The 18526-nt window shown below is 50.7% G+C and overlaps 1 protein-coding gene across 1 annotated transcript; it reads right to left on the bottom strand.

Annotated features, from left to right (window-relative positions):
* Positions 1-2288: 2288 nt before the first annotated feature.
* LOC140680814 (uncharacterized) lies at positions 2289-4334 on the bottom strand. The gene is made up of 5 exons (XM_072919560.1): positions 4021-4334; positions 3625-3689; positions 3037-3510; positions 2705-2853; positions 2289-2448 (listed from the first exon to the last, which is right to left on the bottom strand). Exons 1-5 carry the CDS (start codon positions 4136-4138, stop codon positions 2289-2291), a joined length of 966 nt encoding a protein of 321 aa, XP_072775661.1. The 5' UTR covers positions 4139-4334.
* Positions 4335-18526: the final 14192 nt, after the last annotated feature.

Raw genomic sequence — 18526 nt, 5'->3', positions numbered from 1 at the left:
AGGCTGGGGCTGCGGCTTCCCGGCCCTCCTTACCAGGCACTCGGCAAACTTTGACAGCTGCTCCTTCTTCAGCAGCTTCTTGAGATTCCTCTTCTTCAAAAACTCGGCCACACCAAGCAGCGTTTCCCGAGAAGCCTGGAGAGCAGCCGAGACCCAGAGATGGCCCCAGAGCCCAGGGCACAGGACCCACGTCCCTGTGGCAAGGGCCTGGAGGAGGCTGCAGCCCGCCAGGCGCCAGGGCAGGAGACAGCCCAGCCCCCTCCCAGAGATCCACCAGCATCACACAAAACCTCACATTTGCCACGTGCTGGTTGTCCTCATGGCAGTGCAAGAAAAGTGGGAGCAAGCTCTGACACAAAATCTTCTTCATGGGCTTTTTTCCCTCATCCTCTACCAAGTTCATCATCTTGTCAAAGAGTTGAATAGAGAGCAAGTGCACATAGCTGCTGTCCTTTAGAAAAGAGGAGGATAAGACTTTTAAGACCAATTATTCCAGGCTCACCAGAGACAATGTCAGAAAATCCATAAGGGAAAAGTGTATGCGGGCAGTCTGTGCCCATGGCTGTGGACATAGAGCCTTACATGGTCAAAGAGCAGGAGGAGTGCCTCAGCGAGCTTCGGGGCAGTGGTGCTGGATACCAGGATGTCTTTGTGCTGGAGGACATTTGTGAACACGTGGAGGCTCATGCTGACCACCTCTCCATCTGCATCGCCCAGCAGCTCCAGAAGGCTTTGAGACAGCGGGTACATTCTTCTGGCCTGTGCGGAACACAAGGGTGGGCTGGGGAGCCGTGGACGGCTGCACGGCCAACACCGCCCTGGCACTGCAGGCCCACCCTGCTGCTGCAGGGCCCACAGGCCAAAGGCCTGTCCCAAAGCACTGGGGCAGGGGAGGCAGGAGAGCTGGGAGCAGCTGCCTCAGCTCCTGAAGCCCTGCCAGCCCAAGGGGCTGCTTTGCCCAGCGCAGCTTCAGCTGCTGCCCCCTTCTCACCATCGAGGGATCCTTGGTGAGCACCACAAGGCCTCGGAGCGCCAGGCGACGCCGCTCCCTGCACTCGCTCCGCAGGTGCCTTGACATCATCTCCAGAACCCTGTCACCGCATTCACTCAAGTCCAGGCCCCCGAGGACCTGAAAGGCACAGGGCAGTGACAGGGGACCCGGCCGGCAGGAGCCCAGAACCGCACAGGGCCGGGCCCAGGCAGCAGCACGGGGCGTGGGCACCGTCCCAGGCAGCTGCGGCTGCGAGAGGGCAGAGAGCCGGGAGGCAGCTGAGGCAGGCAGCGCTGGCCAACAGGCTCACCTCCACCAGGAATGCCAGGGAGGGCAGATCCCAGCACGGCTCTTCCCTGCTGTGTGGCCGGAGCAGGCGGAATGCAATGCGGGAACAGAAGGAGTCCAAGACATGGCACAACCCCCTGGCAAGGGAGGAAAAAGGCCCTGAGGTGGGAAGGCCAAACCCCTCCCAGGAGTGACTCACAGAGGTCCGGTCTTTCCCCAGCATCCCTGGAGAGGATGTGGGCGCTTTGTGAGGCGGACCCTTCTGGGCACCCTCCTCTCCAAGCCTTTTCCAGTTTCCTTGGCTGTCCCTCAGTGGAAAGGCCCTCTGGCCCATGACCGCAGGGACTGTGAGGGGCATCTGGGCACAGGGCACAAATATTGGGGACCGTGGGGAGAAGGGGGTCTCACCTGGCCAGCAGACCCACAGCATAGTGCTGGGTGTCAGCACACAGCAGCATGTCCCAGCCACCCTTGAGCTCCAGAGCCAGCATCACATGGTTCCGCTGCAGTCGGCAGAGCAGAACCTTCATGGCCTGCACTGCAAACCTGTGTGCAGAGCAAAGCCCAGGTCACACTGGGAGCACTGGCACTGGCCACAAGGGCACGGGAAGGACAGGGGGACTGGGACCTGTTGGGCTTGCAGTGAAGGCGGTGTTCCTCCTGGCATGCTCTCCAGAATGTAGCAACTTCCTCTGATGGTATCTGCTGTGTGGTGATGACAACATGGAAGAGCAGAGCCACAAACAGGTGGGAGGAATAAAGGTTCATCGCCTTGTGGCACTTGGGCACCTGGAGAATCACCCAGAGACCCAGAGTTGCCTGCAAGAGAACAGCCCAAGGCAGCGCTCAGTGACGAGGTGTCCATGGGGCAGGGCCCAAGAGCCGACGCAGGGGGAGCAGCGGGCTGGGTGCCCCCTGAGCCTGCCCCTAGCCCAGGTTTCAGCCCAGCAACTGAGGGATGGAGAGGATGGAGAGCTGCTGGCAACCTGGGGGTGAGCAAAGGCCAGTTCTAGAAACTCACAGCCAGGGCAAAGACTTCCTCGTTGTCCCCATCAGAGGTGCACATGCTGTGCAGAGGCCAGTTCTCCATCACGCAGAGCAGCGCTGGCAGCACCTTTTCCACTGTGCGACTCGACGAGCCTATGGTTCTCCAGATCATTGCAGCGGCTCTGTGGGATCAGAGCTCTGTGTCAGGGGCATCTCAGTCACGGCACCATGCCCTGTGCACCCGTGGGGGCCCAGGTGACAGAGCCCCTGTGCCCTGAAGGGCATGGGGGAGTACTGGCAGCAGGCTCAGCAAACAGAGGGGCCCGAGGCTCCTGGGCCTCTCTGCCTGTCTGGCAGAGCCCATTGCACAGGCTGTGCAGGGCCATGGGCCCTAAAGGCTGCTGAGCCCTGAGCTCTCAAGGCTCGTGGGCCCCGTACCTGTCACACGTTGGGGCACAGCGCAGGAGGGTCAGCACCACGTCAGCAGGCTGTTCTTTAGCCAGCCTCAAAATGTCAGTCTTCAGCCAGACATTCACAGTGACTTGGGACATGAGACTCTGGTGGATGTTCTTCACCTTGGCTGGCACCTGGAGGAAGCATGGGGGAGAGATGGAACGTTGTCCAAGGGAACAACTTGCCCAGCTATTTCAAAGAAGTGCTTCCCTTCTTCCACACTGTGCTGGCCTCAAACACTGAGGGGGCCCAGAGACCATGGCTTGAGGGGACACACGATGCTGGGAGGCCTCCAGGCCTGGCCCCAGGCTGCTTACCTGCTGTTGCTGAGAAGAAACACAAGGGTCCTTGAAATAGTCGAATATGAGTTCCTGACTCAGAGTGGGAGAGGGCATGGTGTCAGTATTTGCGATGCCCTGAGTGTCTCTGGTTTTGGCGTTTGTGATGTCCACATCCTCAGTCACTGCCATGTCAGCCTTTGCCCTCTGGTCATTCCTTGCAACCTCAGAGTCTCCTGAAGGTTCCGCTGGATCTGGGCTGTTGTCGGTATTTGTGATGCCCTGAGTCTCTCCATTGTTGGTGTTTGTGATGACCACAACCTCAGGCATGAGAAGAGCCTTTGTCTGGGTTTCAGTCACTGAGGTGTCAGAGTTCTCTGAACACTCAGGCGAATCTGGGCTGACATCAGGCTCAGCCTGGAGCTCGGTCAGCCCCGAGTCAGGCTTGGCCGGGCCCTCAGCTGCTGCGCTGCCGGTCTTCCTGCGGCGAATGCGCGGGAACTTCCAGAACGTCTGTAGGAGAACAAAGGAAATGGAAGCCAGGGATGTTCCATGGAGTGCTCCAGGCATGGTGCTGGGCTGAGCAGTGACAGCAGGCCCAGCCCAGGTGGGGATGGCTGCAGGCACCTTCAGCGTTTTGCGGAAGCGGCCACGGGCGGGTTTCTTCTCTTCTGTGTGGTCCAGGGCTGCATCTGGCAAAGAGCGAGCGCAGCCCGAGCTGAGGGGCTGCAGGAGAGGCCGGAGAACACAGCCCAGCCCTGCGCTCCCCAGGCAGGGACAGCCCCGGGATGCCCCAGGGGATGGAGCACGGCCACTGCGGGGTGTCTGCCCAGGCCCTCTTCCCTCCTGTCCATGGGCACATCCCCAGGGGATGGGATGGGATGGGATGGGATGGGATGGGATGGGATGGGATGGGATGGGATGGGATGGGATGGGATGGGATGGGATGGGATGGGATGGGATGGTGGGGTGGGGCTAAGCTGGCTGCAGGCATCAGCCCTGTGGCCCAGCTCTGCCACTCACCGTCCTCCGGTGGCTGGAACTGCTCCGGGTTTTCATGCTGTTGTGGTGGAGCAGCTTCATGGCTTTTCTTTTTTTTCCCCCTGAACACTCTGAACAAGCCGAGAAGTCTGCCTGCCATGCCAGAGTCTGGTATCGAGGGCACCGGAAAGAGAGATGGCTTGGGAAAGCTCCAAGTGAACAAGTCCTAGAGGGCACCTACAAAAGAGAAGCCTCGGGAAGGCCACGGGCTGCCAAGTCCTGTGGTCTTGCCACGAGGTCACCTGTAGGAATAATGCCTCGGAAAAGCTCCGGGTCAGGCACGAATGAGCGCGCTGTGTGGGGGCTCCTCACGGCACCGCTCTGTCCCGTCCTGTCCGGTCGCCTGCTCTGAGCAGAGTGGCGTGCTCTGGTTAGTGCCAGCTCCTATGTCAGCACGTGTCACAAAGGCCATCCTGTCCCGTTCTATGCCATAGTGACCACGCTGCACCATGTCACAAAGGGGCCTTGCACACACTGCCACCTGCCCTGGGGCCACCCCCTGCCCAGCCAAAGTGGCCCAGGTTGGAAGGAATCCCTGGCCCCAAGTGTCTGAGACAGCCCGACAGGATCTTTAGGAACGGCTCAGACCATCAGCAAACGCTGCCCGGCTCTGCGGGCTCAGGGCAGCAGAAGGAGCTCCCAGGGCTGCCGACACAGCTGCGCTGGGAAGGACACAGAACCTTCCATGGAAGCTGCCACAGCCTCCTCGGGACGCATCCCAGCCCGTGGCCACCCTAAACCCGCGGGTGTGGCACACACAAGGAACTGTGGGCCAGGGCACGAATGCTGCTCTGAGCCCTGGGGCCCGGGGAGCGCTGACACCAGCAGCTGTGGCAGAGTCCCCACCCAAGCAGACCTGCCACCCCCCGAGCCCTGACAGGGCTGGTGCCCGTGTCCTGCCCCAGAGACCTGTGCCCCTGGGGGGCTTCTGTGCCAGAGGGAGCCAAACCCACGTGCACTGGGGGCTGTGCTCCTTCCTGCAGGGGCTGTTGGCAGGAGCACCTGGAGCAACTGCTGGCAACACTTGGTGTCTGTCAGATGATGTTGCTCTTCCCTAGAATTAATTTTTTCCATAGGAGGGATTAGCAGCAACACAAAAGCTCCAGTATCTAGTGAAATTCACAGGACAGAGACACAGTCACATCTCATTGGACTTTTCTGTGCATTTTTAAAGCATTCTGGAATAAAAAACCAGCCAAGTGGAAAGTTTAATGCAGCAGTTTGTGTGTCTAGTTGAATCCAGCAGCTAATACCTGGTGCATTGGGAAAGTGCAGAGGACAGGAATACCGCTCAGAGGAAAAGAAGGTGTTCTGTGTCTCCGAGTGTGGTGCAAGCACCCTAAAGGAGCAGCCAAGGGAAGTGCTGCAAGCAGACCTGCTGTTCTTGTGCACGTTCCATTGCTGTTTCTGTGGGGTCCAGAGCCACCGCGGCAGCAGTGCCTCCGCAGCCCTGCTCCAGGAGACCTGGCCACCCTCCCCATGGTGGCAGCAGCTCTGCGGGCCCAGAGCTCTGTGTCGGGGGGCCTCGGTCACAGCACCTGGCCTGGGCAGCCGCGAGGGCCCGGGCTGGCCGCCAGCCCTGCCTCTGCCCCCTGCCCCTTATTGGCAGCAGCCAGACAACAGCGCCTGCAGGGCTCCCCGTGCAGGTGCTGGCACCAAACACTGGCGCTGGCTCTGGAGGGGGCAGAGGGCCGGCTGCTGCCCGGGGAGCCGCGGTGCCGCCCCGCAGCCCCGCCAGGCCACGGCTCCATCGGCCCTGGCAGGAGCCTGGAGCCTGGAGCAGAGCCCGTGCGGCCTCTGGGAAGGGAGCAGCGTGTGCAGCATGGGCTGGTGCCCCTGGGTGCAGCACCGGCCATGGACTGACTCCAGAATTCAGACCTTACAGAACATGGTTTCACAGTTACGTTCACACAACAATAGATCTCTACAGCTTCAGGCAGTCACACAGCAGGTTTCTGTTGCCACATGGCAGGGTGCTAGACATGCTGCAGCCTCCTTCAAAGTGTCACCTTCAGAAGCTACTCTGAGTAAGGCCACAAGAACAGCCATTTCAAGTCCACACACACACATAGCCCAGCAGAGGAAAGACAGAAAGGGTCTATTTATGATGTATTCCAGCAAAGGTTTATTGCATCCACCAGGCTGAAGGGATCAGGGACAAAGACCTGGCCATGTGCTCTGCACAAGGTTAAGCAGGGGTCAGTGGCCAATGGTCTGAGGGCACGGGGGCAGCACAAAGGGCAGGGCAAAGGGCATTGGCCTACAGGGAAGACGGGGCCAGCCACCAGGGATACCACGACCAAGGACCAACGAGGAAACAGGGAAAGGAAAAACTGCAAGAATTTGGGACACGGGGAAAGGAACGGGGGTGGATCCTGGTGTTGCAAGGCTCCATGGCAGAAGTCTTCTCTTTAAGCCTAGGTGGAGACTATTGTATATTCTTCCAAGGCAAGGCCCTTGGGATTTCCCGGAAGGGTTGAAAGCATTCCACAGGTTTTATATAGGAAGGGAGTGAACAAAAAGCACAATTTTCACATCCAAGGCAGACAAATGATATGGGAAAAATAATTTCCAGAAAGGAACCTTATCTCAAGAATTTATGATGCAGCTAACTGCCATGTGAATCAGTGAAAGCCTGGCTCCTTTACTTTTCAGCAGGAAATATTTCCACATGAAAACAGATACCACTGCTATTGTTAGTGCTGGAGATCCCAGGATGATGTCATGCACAGCATACAGTACAGTTGGGTGATGAAATGCAGGGAGAAAAGAGCAGCAACCTCTCTGAATGTATCATAAGGATATAAGGCCTGCAGAGAGTATCCAAAGAGGGGAATGAAGATGATGAGGGGCCAGGAGAGGAAGCTGTATGAGGAACAGCTGAGGTCAATTGGCTTGTTCAGCTTGGAGAAGAGGAGGAGGTCTCAGCATGGCTGGCAGCTCTGTCCCAAAGGACAGCTCCAATCTCTGCTCTCTGTGACAGGGACAGCACCTGAGGGAGCGGCTGGAGCTGTGTCAGGGCAGGGTAAGGTGGAATTTTAGGAAAAGGTTCTTCTCCCAGATGGTGCTGGGGCACTGACCAGACTCCCCCAGGGAATGGGCAAAGCCCCAGGCTGACAGAGCCCAAGGAACATTTGAACAATGCTCTCAGGGATGCATAGGATAGGATTGTTGGGGTGTCTGTGCAGGGCCAGGGGTTGGACTCCATGATCCTTGCAGGTCCTTTCCTCTGGTGAGTCTGTGATTCCATGATTCCAAGACACTGGGAAGGAAGGTTGATACAATGCTTTGCCATGTAAATAAATGCTATTTGTAGTGCCTTCAGTTGGCTATGCTCTCAGTTATACAAAAAAAAAAAAAAAAAAAAAAAGTGACAGAATTCAGCTGCTATTTTAGACAGAAAGCACCACCTGACCATATCAAGCACTGCTCTATTTAAAGGTTCCAACAATCTCTTTTCCATTTCCAGCTGCAAAGATCAGCAAACACATTGGAAAAGTCAAATGAATTCCAACATTCCCAGAATACAAATTTTCATGACTGAAACCAAGGAAGGATTGCCCACAAAGCCTTAGAAACAGTTCCTAGATGAATTAATGTCTCTCCCATGCAGGGCTGTAATAGCTGAGCTTCTGCACTGCTGAAAGGTTCCGGGTAGAGGGGGAACAAGTCCACAATGTTCCTTTACAGTCTGAAATAGGGATGCAGGGTTGGACCAAAGGCTTTCCTTGGGGGGATGATGCTGAAATGCACTGCATTCTGGCACACCAGCATTCCAGACCCCAGCAGGTCTGACAGCCCGTGCAAGGAACAAGCAAGATCCAGCTACTACAGGGCAGAACAGGAAGGGAGATTGATTCATTCAGACATGCAATTAGTGCTTGAAGGAAAGCCACGCACAGGTCCCTCCAAGTGAAATGGAAAAGCAAAGGGATTTTGGCAACAGCAGCAGAACTCTTGGAAATAGGAGTGATTTGCAACAGCAGCTTAACAAGGACTAATTGCTGCCACTGGACCTTAGGGCAGATGAGAAGAGTTTGGGCAGGAATCATGTCAGGAGATAAGCAGTCATCTCCAGTTTCACCACAACCTTGCAACAAGGAGAAAGGACTGTTTGATCAACAAAAATAAAAATTGCAAGAAAATCCTGCTGACTCCTGCTGAGACATTGATACTCTGGTGCCTCTGTTACCATCTGCTTGGGGGTTGCTGCCAGCTCCGAGCAATTATTCTTCATTAATTGGTACCTGTGTGAGCAACAGAAAGAATTGGAGAGTAGAACTCCCAGCCCACCTCAGGGCTTTGCTTTCATCCTCTCAATTCATCAGCTCGGGTGATTGGATGCCTTGTCCAGGGGACGGTGTCCCTGCCCATGGCAGAGGGTGGAACTGGATGAGCTTTAAGGTCCCTTCCAGCCCAAACCATTCTGGGATTCTAGGATTCTTCTGAAGGCACTGTCATCCATCATGAGAGGTCCCTTTCCACAAGCTCCATCATAAACTACCCTCCCACTGTATCTAATTACAACCTGTTTTCCAGCCACACTGCAGCTCCCTTTGATCTGTGCTGGCATTGTTTTAGCAGCACTGGACTAAATGGCCTCCAGAGTTCCACTATTTTACAGCCTATTTTTTAGGCAACTTGAAGTCCAGCACATCCCAGAAGCAGCCCAGGAACTGGTGATCCTTGTAGATTTTATTAGGTGGTTGCAAGTCATTCATGACTAAATGGAACTTAGGTCAAGTGAATATCCAGTTCTCCCAGGAAAAGAGTGAGCTGACTGGGGAATGTTTGGCACAGGTTTAAGGTCTTTTGGACAAAACCGCTCTGTGGAAGAAAGAGCCAGGCCGTAATGTCCGGGCTGATCAAGTTGTTCCAGATTATCCCATTCAACAGTTACACTTCTTAACCTTCTGTCTCTAAAGGTGACAGTGTTCTCTGCATCAATATTCTGTCTGCCTCTCACATCCCACTGTGGGACCCAAACCAATTCTTTCTTGAAACAGAAGGCAAATGGACACAAGGCTGATGACCGGGCACTCAAACTGGACCTGAGGCTTTGGGTCAGCTCCTCACACTGCAGCTTATTGCACAGGACACAGGAAGGCTACAGCAATCCAGCCTAATGCCCCACTTTGATAGTGGAAAAATAAACCTTACTCCTGCCCTCACTTCTGTCTTTTCTATTTGGATTGCCTGCTCTTCAGAGTTAAAAGATACCAAGGGTAAAGGATCCAGCACAGCAGCTCCTCATTTTCTAGATGCCCTCCAACACAAAGACAACTAAAATAACCTTGGGTTAGTCACAGTTATTCAGAGGCAAGCGAGCAAAACAAGGTATTTTAAACAGTGCCAAAAATTGATAGAAACCCCAGATGGAAAACTGTACTTTTCATAAAGAAAAACACAATTGAGGAAGAGAATTTGTGTCTCCTTTCTTCCCCAGTATCAGACACTATGAATATAACCATCAACAATTAATACTAGCTCTTCTTTCAAAGACACACCAATTTAACACCAACACAAATGCTGGTAACTTGATTTCAAGGCAGACAATGGATTTAAAGTGGGCTTACCCTGCTCCAGTAGCTGCTCTTGAATTTCAGCTCCACTCATTTAATTTTACTGGAAATCTCTTTCAGAAAGCCCTTCAAATCAGAGAGCTTAAAAAAAAAAAAAAAAAAAAAAAAAGGACGAGGTTATTTTTGTAAAGTCCATCTAGCTGAAGGAATGCAATGCTAATGAGCAGTGAAAGTAACAAGTAATTGCCTCTGCAAGTATTACACCAAATGCAAGAGTGCTTGAGAGGACAGTCCCAAGTACAGTGTTCATCAGGGCAATTAATGCAGCGAGTCCTGATGCCTCTATTTCAGAGAGTTAACCAGCAGTTACCAGAAGAGAGAAGCAAGAGATGGGTATTTCTTTTCAGGGGAGAATTAAGGTTAGCAGATCTCCTTTCAGTTTCAAGAAAAGCATCACTAGCCACAGACTCACTCACCACTTCCCTTTCAGTCTGGAAGCAAGCTATTATTTTGCAATCTAAATTATTTGACAGTAACAAAAAAAAAAGTACTCTGAAGTATATGTGGGTCTTTTCACCTGAGCTTCTGGAAAAGTCTTTGCTTCATACCAAAGCCACTTCTCACTTCAGAGGCCAAACAGATAATTCAGTCAAGCCTCAGAAAATACCCACTGTGAACACACATACCCATTTCAACATCACAGTCATAAAAAGATTATTTGCATGGCAATTCTCATAATGTGCTCTCTGGTAGATGGGTAGCCTTATATTGCTTAATTACACCAGGCCAACACCACCAGAAGCTAAACTTGACAGACACCTTTGCGATGGGGACATGTCAAGTGTGTGACATCCCTTCTTCCCACTGGCATTTCATGGACCTGTTATACAGCTGAATGTTGCAGTTTAAGATGTAAATTACTTCGTTTTATTCCATCCCACAAGGAATATTGAGAAACACTCCTCCAGTGCTAAGCAAGTGTCTTTGTTTCATTTTCCTGCATCATATAAAGCTCTTGTGGCTTGGAAGGGACCTCACAGCTCATTGTTGGCTGCTCCAACCCCATCCAGCCTGCCTTTTGATACTTCCAGGGATCCAGGGGCAGCCACAGCTTCTCTGGGTACCCTGTGCCAGGGTGGGCCCAAACTCACAGCCAAGAATTTTTTCCCATTATCCCATCTAATCCTACTCTCAGTTCAAAACCATTCCCTTCTGTCCTAATCACTACACGCCCTACACACTCCTATCTGTGGAATCAAAAGAGCACGGTAAAAAAGCTTAATTAAAATGGGGCCCTGGTGACAGTGACACAGACTGCACACGACTCTGGGAGGCTCATTTTCCTTGCCATGGCACACCCCCTGCTTTACCAGAGAGAATCACATTCCCCGGAGCAATCTGGGACAGAAGTACCTTTGAATCCAGTTGTCTGAATCGGTGCACCATCCTAGAAGCAGAAGGAGAACACGGAGCAATGGGATCAGTCTGGATACCAAGGAAAACTTGGCTAATTACCACACCCCCACTCCCTCCAGTGCTCCATCCTCCCAGGGAGGCAGGGCTGCATGTGACTGGCATAATTTTTAGTACAAGTAAATTAACTAACATGCAAATTACTATTAGTAGGATGCTATTACATTTTCCTTCTCAAGACGTTTTTGCTTCCAGTACCAAGGAAATGTTTTTGGTATTTGTTCGGCTTCTTATGCAATGCTGCTTGTCTCTGGGTAGTCTTAACCTGAACACTTATTTGTGGACAGCAATGTTCATGCCCACAGATATGGAAGGGTCTGTTTTTTCTTGTCCGTTCCTATCAGCTCTCTCTGATTAAGGGAAATATTCAAGCTGCCAGAAGTTAGCAAAGTTAAGCAATCATACAGAGCAGGTTTAGTTCTCTAGCAGTGTTCTGGTTTCTTGCTTTCTTTCGGTTTTTGTTGTTTTTTTTTTCCTCTTATACTGTTACTCTTAAAACGGTGAGACAGATCCCATAGATAATGTTTCCATGAGCTGGCAGTCAAAGAAATATCCAAGCATAAGTCTCCAAAGTTTCAAATACCATGATTCTAAAGATCATCTTCCCCGCCTCAGAAGTCTCCACAACTCATGCTACTAATTACACATCTCCATTTGGATTACTGCTGTGGGAATGTCTGAGATTCCAGGTCTAACAGTAAACATTCTCTGCTAAATGTAAAATCATAGAATTATTTGGGTTGGAAAAGATTGAGTCCAACCAATTCCACCACTAACTCATGTCCCCAAGTGCCATATCCACATGGCTTTTAAATCCCCACGCCAAGATGGGGGTGCCACCACTGCCTTGGGCATTCTGTTTCAGGGCTGGACAACCCTTTCTATAAAGAACTTTTTCCAGCCATCCTGTGGTGGCTTTTACCATTGTGAGCACATGGCGCTTGCCTTGGCGTGTCTGGGGCAGTGTGATGTAGTCAATCTGCCAGGCCTCCCCATACTTGTACTTGGACCACCGCCCACCATACCAGAGGGGCTTCACTCGCTTGGCCTCCTTGATCACAGTACACGCTTCACAGTCATGGATCACCTGAGAAATACTGTCCATGGTTAGATCCACCCCTTGGTCTTGTGCCCACTTACAGGTGCCATCTCTGCCCTGATGGCCTGAGATATCACTGGCCCATTGTGCTCGTAGCAACAGCCACTGTTTGAGGCTTACAGTCTGGTTTAGCTCCTAGCTTAGGCTCACAGTCTGGTTTAGCTGCTGGCTTTGAGCTTGGGCTGTTGGCTGCAGCCTGAGTGACTGGGATAGCTGCTGATTTATCTCCCTGCCCCCCTTCCTCTGTCTGCTGCCCTACAGTATCTAGCAGGGTGTGATAAGCATATGCCAGGGCCCAGAACGCTGCAATGATCTTTTTCTCCTTAGACTTACCATGGCATTTCTCTTTCAGGTACTCTGCCACCTCAGCCGGATTCTGAATTTGTTCACATGGGAAGTCCCAGGCTATAGGGTCAGAAAATTCCTTTAAGATTTGGCCCATATGCTCCCATTTCTTTCTTGAACTCCCTCACATCTCCTGAGTTAAGAGGTACCTCCACATAACCTATTCCCGGAATTTCGGCTGGTTGTCCCTGCTGACCAGCACTGGGGTTAGGGATTATTCCCAAAGCTACTTCCCTTAATAGATACAGAGCTTGCCCTTCCCTTTCTCTTTCCCCCCTTGTTAGACTACGAGTAACGTGGTGATTTTTCTCAGGGACCGGCTCTGGGATTTTTATCTCTTAGTTATCAAAATCTCCCCCTTGATCCAAATCGGGGTAGACTGCGGGTGGTGCTGGTGGGGGTGGAGGAGGGGGAGGTACGTATGGTACAGGGGGTGCAGTTGGAACTTCCTCAGGCTTTTTATTTTTCTTTTTCCCTCCCTGGGTGCTTAAGGCAAAAAGTTTTGCTCTTGTTTCCCCCACTATCCAGAGAGCAGCATACTTGCTCTCTTCCATATCAAAAGGTTCTTTAGAGTTTACATAAATGTTTAATGCCTGGTAAATCCAGTCCTCAAAGCTTCCAAACACTGGCCAAAATAAATTATCACTACGGATTTGTTTCCCTCCCCATACTTTTATACAATAACGTATCATTTTTGCCTTATCCTTCCCTTTTCTTGAAGGATATTCATCCCAAGATTTTATCATTAGACCTAACGGACTGTCAGGGGGTATCTGGGGAAGCTTCAGCGGGGTCCTCCTCCCCATGGAAGCAGAGGGCTTGCTTTTCCTCTCTCCCATCTTCCAGGACACCTTCACGCACACACACACTCGCGGCCCCCTGTTTGTGGCCCAGCCCCTCTCGGGGTCTGGAAACTGCACTACTTAGAGGTCCGCACTTGCCTCGTCCTAAAAGGACGTCTCATGCGTTATGTCCTGGGATCCCAACCCCAACCGAGCGGATCCCCACTTTTAGACTCATGCTGTCCTGTGTCTTCGCCTGGGCTTCATGCACAAAGATTACGGGGTTACCTTTTGCTTAATACCAAATTTAGGTTCGTCAGTAAGGGTCCGGGAATGCAAAGCCTGCACCAGGGCTGCTGCAGAGGCAGCAGGACGCCTCCCTGATTAGGAATTCCCACCCGGTCGCCCTTATCCAAGTCACGGCACCAAATTTGTTATGGACAAATTCAATTGTGGAGGCTAATTATAAATAAATCAATTAACAAGAATTTATTAAGCAAGCAGTATTAAGCAAAAGAACAACGCTGGGCGGCCGGGGAGTCTCTGCTCTGCCACGGCGCACCTTCCCCCTTTGACCTTTTTGTTTTTATAGTCCCTTTTTTTTTCCAGTTGATGTATTTTCTGTCGATGCACTCTGCGCCGGTGCAATTGGGTGCTAGGGGGTCTTTTTTCTGCCCTTGGTGGTCATAGGAATGAAGGCTCCTCATCTTCCTTGCAGATTGTCCTTGGCCTAAAAGTTAACTTGTATATAATTAGTTACACAGTCTGCTATGCTACTTGCATCTGCACAATTCTTAAGCAGAATACTCGCTGTTTCCCCACCTTTCTCTTTCACCTCACACATCTTGAGATTCCCTACTCAGTTCAAATTCTTATCTCTTTCAATGGTCGTTTTGATGAGCAAAGACCTTTTTATTTATTATACTCTGGACATCTTAGCCCTCAGTCTAGAGGAGCTGTAGACTATATAGAGGAAGTTTACTAGATTAAATACGAGGAAAGTGGTCTCTTTAACATTCAGGGGAAACTGAACCTTTTCAAAAAGAGACTTAACAGATTCAAAGGAGAAGAAGGAAAGGAAAGGCTGGAAAGATTCATCCCTTGTTTTTCATCTAATAAACTGTGTGTAATTTCTAATAAACCCCCAAAACATGCTACTGGAACTGGGACATAGGGTAGGATGGAGAAACTATAAACCAAATATATCTTGAACAGACTTCAGTACTTTTGTAAACTCCCTATAAATTATTATTACTGAGCCTAGCACAATAGCTATTCAACCCCATGCCCCTCTACTGGAAAAGCTATGGATTAGAACAATAGTGGAGCTGTTTTCAGATAAGAAAATAATCCTAGTGCCTAGAAAGTTATTACAACTTCAAAAAAGCCTTGGGACTAGAAATACATGAAGGCCCCCACCCCGAGAGACATTACCACTTCAAGTAACATCGTTACTGACTGCTTTGTGCCACTACAGAGTAAGCACAACCAAAATGCAATCATGACAGGTTTTTCTTCTTTCTTGGGCCTCACATTGGGTGCCAAAAATGGTTGGTTTAGGGTAAAATTAGTGGTTTTTTTAGAAAGTAGATTTAATTGGCCCATCCCCCAACCGGTATGGGAAAAAATACTTCTTTGGAGAGAAGTGACAATAAGAGAAGGAGTTAACAAGAATGCAACTTCTTTATTGCTGAAGTTCAATACTAAATTCTGTAATCTTAGACTAACTAATCCTATGTTTTTAACAAATAATCATCTACTCAATCCTAACTTGAAGAATCCTAAAAGCTTAATCTTCTTTTAAAATAAAACAGCCCGAGTTCATAGATGTTTCCTTGCTGAAGTAGACAGCTGGTGCCAGGACTCCACTTGCTGCTTGCCAAATTCAGATACTCATTGCTGAATGTGGGACAGCTTTTTGTGGAGGTACTGGCATCTGCTCCTCATCTCAGAGTAGCTGGGGCTACCCTAGGAAGGAGAAATCAAAAGAAAATTAGGGCATGTCAACATTTATGCAGAGTTTAGAATTTCATGACCTTTTCTTTAAAATAGCCTTGAGGCAGACTCAGAGGTTACCAAGCCAGGCCAGTCTGGTTTTATTCATGTAAAAAAATAAAATTACTCTCAGTTTGACTTTGGAGGTATTTTTCTCTGTGAGCCACCATCCTTCTGGGAAATTTGCAAACTGAGCCTGTTGTATTACAGACCCAAGAACAAACTCTAGACAAGTCTGAAACCACAACAACAACAACAACCCAAAGCACAGCAGCTCCTAAAGAGGGCAAGACTCATTAACGCTTAAAGCCACTGAAGGGAGTCAAGCCTTCTTCAATCCCTTCTCCCTCAAATCAACAGGTGTGAGGTTTATCAAGCTCATGATACAAATCCAAGATGAAGTGGCAATGAGAATAATAGATGCCACATCCAAACACTGTCACACCAAAGCTTCTGCTCCTCTGGGCCTGAAGATCGGTTCTCTTTGCAATGACAAAAACTCATTCCACATGGGAATAAACACTTCAAACCATCCTGAGATAAATATTTACAAGGAATAAATCTTTAACAAGTTAAAATTCAGTGCAAGGACAGACAACAACATATGCCAGGGATGCATCCCAGGCCAGATGCACCTGACTGGTGTGCAGGATAAGTTTGAAAATAAAACTACAGATGCCTGTCAACATTTTGGGAGGTTCCCGAGAAGCAGTAGCTTCGACTACTGGCCTCTGCCCAGTGACATTTGCTAGCAAGAGCCCGAGCACAGGCCTCACTGCACTGCTCCCCTGCAGGGCCAGGCTTGCCCTCAGCCTTCCACAGAGCATCCCTGGCTGCACCCAGTGGGGCCCAGGGCCCTGCCTGCTCCAAAGGCCACAGCTGCCCCAGAGCCCCAGAGCTGCAGGAGGCCTGACTGCCCTTGCCAACACCACTGCTCTGAGACAAGCTGGGAGCAATTTCCAGTGTTTTATACCCCACACACACACACACATTTCTCCCTCCCCTCCTGCACTGCAAATACGATGAGGGGATGCAGCAGCACTGCTGCAGCTGAGCCTGTGCAGCTGCACTGCAGGAAGGGAGGGCCCATCCAGGCCTAACCCACCTCGGTGTTCATCTCAGCACTTCTCCCCACCTGGCCCATCTCCTCCTTTAGCTTTCTACCTCCTTAGCTGACATTTACTATTAAAGAATGTCTGTACTATTGACTCTGGAATATGGTCTTTCTTGCACCTTAATTCATGCAGAGGCTTCTCTTAATCATCAAATCTTTACTCCATCGTTATCCACACTGGAGTTAGGAAAAGCTGCACATTGGTACCTTCATGGAGATCCAAGGGACACTACTGCTTCAGCCTCCCGAATTCTCTTCACATCTTTTTTGACATGGTAGTCTTCAACACACGAGTGCTGTCATGGTAGAACTCAGAAATTTGTGTCTTTCTTGAACCTAAAGGGTGCAGGGGAAATGGAGCCGACATTTGCAGACAGGTAGGAAGTAGAACGGGATGTCACAGCCAGCACCCAGGAAGAAGAGTGGCCACCAGGTTCTGCCTGGAGGTAACTGAGCTACTGCTCAATCCTCCACTTCTTGCTCATCGCAGGACTGGTCAAGCCAGAAGCACAAGGCCGTTTCTACAACAATAACAAAACAGTTCATTAATCTCTGACCCAGATCAGGTTTTGCTCCCATTGTAAAAAAGCAGGATTTGTGAACTGGCAAAGGTTGAAAACACATGTTTTTTAAATAAAAATAGCTGTCAAACATGGAGGACCTCCAGGTAAATATCTGCTCTATTGCATTCCTAGTTTCTCATCTTAGGACTTAGCCAGTCCTTCTCCAAGTCTACTGCTAAAAGGCTTTGGGAAGTAGACACTCCCTTCAGCAGCTCCAGCAAAGCCTCCCCAAAGGGGAGGTCCAGTGAGTTTTATCTGGGTCCCAATTTCTGCTTGCACACACCAGGAACAGACTCAGCTTTTGCTGTCAAACATCCACATGATTTACTGAAGAGGCACCTGGCTGTTTTAGAGTTTTATGTGTTAAAAACGAGACTAGTGCTTCCCTCTTAGAATCCAGGAGTACAGGGTGTGATGGTCGGTTGTGAATTCTCATCAGGATGAACAAAGACAGCAGCCACATGTCAGGAAACTCTTGTGCTTTTGGGAGCAGCTGTCGTAAATCCAGCAAGCTACCTGCTGTGCAGACTCAAAAGCTGCTGGCTAACAAGCCCTTGAATTTGTACAAGAGAGTGTCACAAGTGGTTACCAACAAGCCCTCACTGTTGCTCAGTGCCCTTCAATCATCTCTCAGCTCCTCCCAAGGACCTTCTCACAGCTGCTGACTCACAAGCCACAACACAGAGCCACAAGCTCCCCACAGCCACAGCAACTTCCAAACTGAGGATGGAGTAAAACAGGACAGCCGTGTGTGCCCAGGCAGAGTGAGGGAGGGGAGAAACAGAGGCAGAGCAGGGACTGAGGAAATATCACCATTCTGTAGCTCCTGTGTTGGTGCAGCCACGTGGATAGTGCAGAGCTGGAGTCAGCAATGAGAGTGACAGAGAGACAGAGGGACAAGAGAGAGAGAGGGCCCCATCTGCCCCACCCTGGGGCAGCCTCTTATGTACAGGAGATTTTTCCTGCAGAGCCAGCCCTTTGAGGCCTCCTCCAGGGAATGAGTTGAGGGTGGGGACTGAGCTCAAGTCTTCAGGCAGAGCAGAAATTTGGCTCAGGACAGTGCTGCTCCACCCCTGCAGGATCCTCTCTTCTCATCACAGCCTTCCTGTCACAGCACTTGCAATGTCTGAGGCAAACCATGCTTAGGCCTGGTCCTGCACATTCACATCACACCTTTTATACCACCAGCAAGTCTGCTGAAACTTTAATACAGTGTACAGAATGTTAAAAATGCACAAAATACCTGAACAGGTCTTGCTGGAGCATCTCTCTCAGAAGGCCCTGGAGATGTTGCTTAGCTGCTGCTGGTGGGGTTCTGAGATGGAGCTGCTTTTCTGTAAGGATGGTCCAATATTTCAAGTTACAAGGCCTAAATGTCAACTGCCATAGTCCTTTCCTTGCAGACCTTCAGTGCCAGGACTCCAGGAAAGAGCATGAAGCTGAGTTGAGGGAGCTTTAGGCAGGATATCAGGAAAACATTCATGCCCCAGAGGGTGCTTGAGCACTGCAACAGGCTCCCCAGGCCAGTGGTCACTGCAGCAAGGCTTCAGGAAGTGTTTGGATAGCACTCTTGGGCACCTGGTGTGATTCTTGTG

The sequence above is a fragment of the Taeniopygia guttata genome, chromosome 29 (genome assembly GCF_048771995.1).
Source record: "Taeniopygia guttata chromosome 29, bTaeGut7.mat, whole genome shotgun sequence".
Classification (NCBI taxonomy): Eukaryota; Metazoa; Chordata; class Aves; order Passeriformes; family Estrildidae; genus Taeniopygia; species Taeniopygia guttata.
The sequence above is the reverse complement of the archived record's forward strand: the minus strand, read 5'-3'. Positions and strand labels throughout refer to the sequence as shown.